The sequence below is a fragment of the Trachymyrmex septentrionalis genome, unplaced genomic scaffold, assembly GCF_001594115.1.
Source record: "Trachymyrmex septentrionalis isolate Tsep2-gDNA-1 unplaced genomic scaffold, Tsep1.0 scaffold20, whole genome shotgun sequence".
NCBI lineage: Eukaryota > Metazoa > Arthropoda > Insecta > Hymenoptera > Formicidae > Trachymyrmex > Trachymyrmex septentrionalis.
Window position 1 is genome coordinate 371,725 of NW_017305180.1, and position 6,356 is coordinate 378,080.

General features: G+C 32.4%; 1 protein-coding gene across 2 annotated transcripts in view; it reads right to left on the bottom strand.

The window, feature by feature from the left end:
* Positions 1 to 6,356, bottom strand: part of LOC108747741 (glutamate receptor ionotropic, kainate 2) — a 229,756-nt gene that overhangs the window by 90,100 nt on the left and 133,300 nt on the right. For both annotated transcript variants that reach the window (XM_018485435.1, XM_018485436.1), the window contains exon 4: positions 301 to 485. In XM_018485435.1, the coding sequence (XP_018340937.1) occupies positions 301 to 485 (185 nt within the window). The remainder of the gene's footprint in view (positions 1 to 300; positions 486 to 6,356) is intronic.

A 6,356-nucleotide genomic window follows, 5' to 3' on the forward strand; every position in this document is an offset into this window, starting at 1 on the left:
TCTCTTTCTATTAAAAATTTGATGTTTTTCTAGACTTCATTCATTTTTTCCGCTACTCCAATTATAATTACAGTGCAACGTAAAATGAGAAGCACGAAATGTTGAAATTACCTTGATTAGAGCGACAACCGTTAATCCCACAATTTAAAAGGGCCATGTTTGCTCGTCGATGAAGGTAGAGGTAAAACAGCTATGAGAGGCAAGAAATCCGTGAAGAGAAAGGTCACGAAGGCAGATTTTGCGCGATGAGTGCCGGCTTTAATGAGGCTATTATTCTGGCTAAAGTTTGTGTATACGTACCTTGGACAAAGTGGTAGGATGAGGATAGAGGTTGACGAGGCAGCTCTGCCGTCTAAGCCGATAGTCCCAACGTGTCTCCAAATGCGGAATTTCCATGGTGTCGCAAATGCTCTGCACGTGAGATGCCGTATGTGCGCTCTGCGGTCCAAAAATCGCTGCCACGCCGCCTCGCAGTAGATGGCACACTGTAACAAACGTCAAGGTATTATATAAATGCGATCAGTAAGAATTGTTGTTAAAATGCGAAAATATGGAATTTTTTATATCAAAAAATATATCGCCGGCATTCTATTTTCAGTCATCCAAGTCATTTAGCAATTTTTTCAATAAAAGACATAAGGACAAAAAAAGTTATATCAGTAGCCAAACATAATTATCTTTCCGATTATATATAATACTTTTCCATATATAACTTTCACCTCCTATTTTCAAATTTATTTATTCGAGCAAATGTAACAAACATGCATTCATTTTTGTATATTTTACTCTTATATTTTATGTTTACAGTATCATTATATTTACTGCATAAAGCAGACAGATTTTTTTAGCAAAGTATAAATATAAATATATTGATAATTATCTGTGTAGGTATCAGAATAACTCGTTTTATAATTCATCCTACGACCATAAATATGAAACGGACAGTGTCAGTTTGTCTGCGCAAGTTGAAATTGGGAGGTGGCACATGGATCGATTAATTAGTCAGCTCGCTTCTATTATGATAATGTATATGTAGATGCGAGCGTAATAGCAGATACGCGAGCAAGATAAGCATGACGTGAACGCCAGGGGCCGTGTACCGTAATGTTAAGCTGAACGAAACGGAATGACCTGTCCCATCATAATATATCGATCATGTCACCATCAACTAATGTGATTAAGGTCGTTTCGCACATCGACAACGTACCGTCCGTATCATATGGAACCTATTATCGATTAATCACCGTAACTCAGGTAAACTTAGTAGCGTAACACCGCGTGCAGCTTGTCGGACGATCTCGCGATCTCACGAGCTCTCCATTCGCCAGTTGTGATAAACGACTTGGTATTAGCGAAACGTTCTGAGCCAGGATCTCACAATCCGCCGGGATCTTGCACTGGCTCGATGCATAAACCCCTGTCAATCTCTCCCATTCACTCCCAATTTCATTTAGCGAATAAATGTTTTTATTACCTATGGCATGGTCGGTTTCGTTCAGATTGCATCAAATGCCCTTTCATGACAATACCCTCTCTTCTTTTCCAATGACTATGACGATAAATCACCGTACCAAACATCTATCGAATATCGCGAGTTTTTTATTTCTCTCGAGCTAGCATATCAAATTTGCTTCCATCCTTTTATACATATAATCTTTATAGGATAAAAAGAACAGCATTGCTATTTTAAAGGAAATCCGCATTCTCAAGTTGCATTTCCTTCAATTACAACATCGCAGTTATCCAATTTCGTCATCGTCGATTCTAGCTCATCTTGGTTTATCCAAAGTATCTCGGTCAGAGTAGACGATCGTGGATAAGTCATAATAAGAATTTTTTGCTCGTGCAAACTCCTCTCTCGATAAGCGCAAGCGGGTAAACTTTAGAAGAAAATTGTCTCGGCGCTCCGCCGAGTACTTGGCGGAAGATTGCTTTGGAACTCGTTTATGATACCTTTCATTAATAAAAAAAGAATAAAAACAAAACAAATATCTACAAAACAAATATCAACAAAAAATATAATTTGACCATTATCATTGTTTCTAGAGATCGTCGTATACGTGAAAGTTTTTTGAAAGGTTATCTCATCTAACGACGAACATCGTTACGATAGCGATACGATTGTGCCTTCTCGTTAAATCGACATTTTTCTCGTAGATACCATTAACTTTTACTCATACTGGTAATTAAATTCTGTGATGTGAATACCATCCTAACGAACTGACATTAATTTTTCTCGTCTTTCTCTTCTCCGATTTGAACCGCGAGATAATTATTCCTTTTCTCCAACATACACGACGAAAGAAAAAGAAGAACACACTTTAAAAGTATAATCGGTTCATAACCCAGCATGTCATTGCTACTAATAATTATATTTTTTATATAGCTGAGAATAGTATTTTATCTCAGAGAATCTTTTTCTCCAATATATCTCATTAATTATATCTAAAATTGTACTACTTTTTTTATAAGATTTTATAATTATTTATTATATACATATGTGTATATGAAAAAAGAAACAAAAATACATTTAATAATAATAATTTATTGTAATTAATTCGTAAATCAATATAAAGTAATATAATGTGGTATAAAATAACATAAAAAATAATATAAAAATAACACTTCATTAAAACTTAATAAGTTTAGAATCAATTTGTAACAAAAATTTGTACTATTATTATTCTCATTATTAACATATAATTCTTTTTAATTTTTAACATTAAATATTTTCCTCTATAATATTTTTGATGATAGTAAATTATATAGTGAAATATCTATTCTTTTAGGAAAAGGGCTTAGTACTATAGAGAATCAAAGAAAACAAATAAAACTCATTCTCAGCAACGTTAAATAGTAACTAATAAAGTTTTCAGAGTTTGTATAATAAACAATTTAAAACTTACTAAACAGAATATAAATTTCCATTTCCTGTAAACAAACTTTAAGCTCAGAGATAATTCGATCTTCTTAACGTTTCACTAAGCCAGAATCATCTCCAAATCTGAGGAAAAATCTAAAACTGAGAGAACACACGCCTTCCGGCGAATATACATTAATAGCATCACCGACTTTTCTGAAAATTTTATTAAATAGCTTTGTAAAAGAGCAACATCTGAATCACAATCGAGCATACAAGCGCGAGTAAGTCACCAGGCCAGCTTTAATCCGGAATTACCTTTTGATTATTTATTCCGAGCGAAAACCATCTAATGTTCCCTACAGGCTGGTTCCTCTCTGATGAAAAGATCGTGTTAGAGGAGAGAAATGAATGAGAGGAAGAGAGAGAGAGAGAGAGAGAGAGAGAGACAGTACTTGGGGGATGCGCATCTCTCGGTTTTTTCCCCTCGTATTTCAAATCCGTATACCTTACCGCAGTCGGAATCTCTATAATCGGTGGACAAAGTCGGTTTCTACGGACATAGGAACCTCAAAGTAATACTCGGACAACGCTAGCGGCGTTTTAAGGTTGAAATATGATATGCGCTATATTGAAATTCCGAATGCAATTTCGTCGGGTGGCCTCGAGGCGCTCCGCGAACGACTATATACATCGGTACGTATATCGAGAACTCCGACTTTTTTTCTCTTTTTCTTTTTTTTTTCTCCAGTTGGTCACAGCATGCTCTCGACAATCTCTTTTCCAAGGTGGGTCTAGATTAATTCGAGCTACATTGTTGCCCACGCGCGTTCGTCTTTTGATCGCTTTGAGATGCAGGTTTGTGCGATGAAATGAATTGAGAGAACTTTCCATATCGATCGTTCTGTCAATTCAACAAAATAACGTAAACAGAGATTAGAGAACTGAATCATACTATACAAGCACGCATGTATAGATTCATAATTAATTTATGATGATTTATAGCAAAATTTAATTGTTAGAAGTGAAATTTTAATCAAGCACATAAATGCTTCATTACTTTTCCAAGCTATTTTTCTCAAGATGTATAGATTTATTCTACTCGTATTATTTTGAATTTTTGTTCACGTATAATCACCCTTTTGCATCACATATTTCGAATCTATATTTAAGATCTAACGTCGTGATATAATTTGAGAATAAATGACAACATAAATTTATAATAATAACAGAACTAAATTAATACAATAATTTAAATTGTGTTATAATAAGTTTATTAGCGTATGTAACTTACTTAAATAACGAAATTTTTTAAATTTTCTTTCTGATATATGTTTTTTTGTGTCTTAGATCTATCATTTTTAATGCTTTTAATTAGGAAACTAATTTTTTATGTATGTTTTTTATTTAAAATTTCATCACACAATATGCATTTGGAGAAAACAAGCTCATCAAAAACAAAATTTAGAATTTTTTTGATTCAATTTAAATATGATTACAAATTGTAATAAAATTATCAAAAAGTAAAAAGATAAAATGTAAATTGAAGCGTGTTCTTTTTTTTTCCACGTATATATTTAAATTTTATTTCTGTATCATAAAATACACCATATTATCGTTTAAGTGGATGTTTTTGACTCTCGAAAATGTTATTCAGAAAATATAATTTTACAATATCTGTACATATAAATAATAATATATGGCACAAAATAGAATATAAAATGTTTTTTATAAAACTTTATATTTCATATTTTTAATTTTCTTTCTCGAGCCAATCCACAGTTAACTATTGTAGAAATGAAAACTCATAATAAATGATTAATAGAGTAATGTTGTACTAGAAAAATATATACGGCTAATTTGTATTTCAATGTTTTTGAAATATTTTATTTTGGTCAACAAAATGTAAAATTTTATATATTATTTGTTTATTAACTTGCACTGTTGCATACAATTACTGATAGTTATTTAAAAAAATAAAATAAGAAGCAATCGATATAACGATAGTTTTCTTCATTTTAGGACGTACAATACTGAAAGTCTATAGGATTACTATTTACGTTATATTACTGTATTCACGTTATTACATTTTTATCATATTTACGCATTGCTAGAGATAATATTGTATCGCATTATTCCTGACAAAGTTGCTGACCGTTCTTCGTTAACACGGATTTCCATCTTCGGTCTTGTCAGACGTTAGTGTGTGTAGTACAGTGTTTACTTCTATACTCTATAAGCATCTTAGACACAACTCGTGCTCTCACTGGCAGGCAGCTGGATACATATTGTAAGTGCAATGGAGTTGACATGGCATCCAGTTGCTTTGGTTGTATCATTGTGTCCTGGCTTTGTGCACAGATAGGATTATCACTCGGTAATATATCAAAGCCAGTTGGCGAGCGACCCTGGCACCGAGTAATATCTAATCCTGCGATTCTCTCTTCCTCCCTTCTCTATGAGAGTCCTTCTATGCGAATCTTGATCGTGCCTGTTCATTGTCGACTGTAATTTCATCCTTCACCTCAAAATCACTAACTGGTGTCGTGATAATGACACTTTATGTTCACATTTTATTTCCTCTTTATTAAAGCGATAGAAACGTATACAAAATTGTATCAAATTCTTATGTATGTTCATTTAGATAAAAAATAGTAATGAAAAAAAGTTTAGATTTTTTATTATATACTGTTTTATAAATATTAATAACATAATAGCATTAATTTTAATGTGTTCTCTCTTCGTGTAAAATAAATAAAATATACAACTTCGGAATATTTTTAATATATCTTACACTTTTAAATATAAAATCTTTAATACGAATAACAAATAAATATATTTAATTCTTAAAAAAGAATAAAAATCTAAATAGCCAAATTTTAAAATATTTTGAAAGTTTTATGTGAAAAAATAATCCTTACGAAAGCAAAAAGATATAAAAAATAATTAAAAAAAAGACTTCATATTTTTATTTATTTTATATTTTAATTTGATTTCATATCTTAATTTGGACTTAAATTTATTACATAATCGAAGTGCAAGGCTTCCTGGTCTAGTATTAATATATGACTTCTTAAGTATCTTATATATATGCAACTCTCTCGTTTTTCTTGCCATTTCCTCGATGTTGCACGGTCGACATTCTTACTATCTGTCCTTAGGAAAGTGATATGTTTCTATTCTCTTGGGGCTTTTTCTCGTCGGTTTCATTCAAGTATTTCAGTACGTTTGGTGGCCACAAACCATAATTTCGTACTCTTTTCTCCTTCTTCGGAATGAAATTCTCTCTCTCTCTCTCTTGCTTCTTCCTTATTCAAGATTAGGGTATTCGATAGCACAATGTCTACATTGCATGCCTTTCCTCTACTTCCTCTTTATTCCCAGATTTATATTCTCAATCTGACTTGTGGGCACATATCCACCTTCGATTCTTATTTTTCGGATCACAAGTTTGATTTGCGAATTGAAACTTAGCTTCGTCGCAACTTAGCCGGCG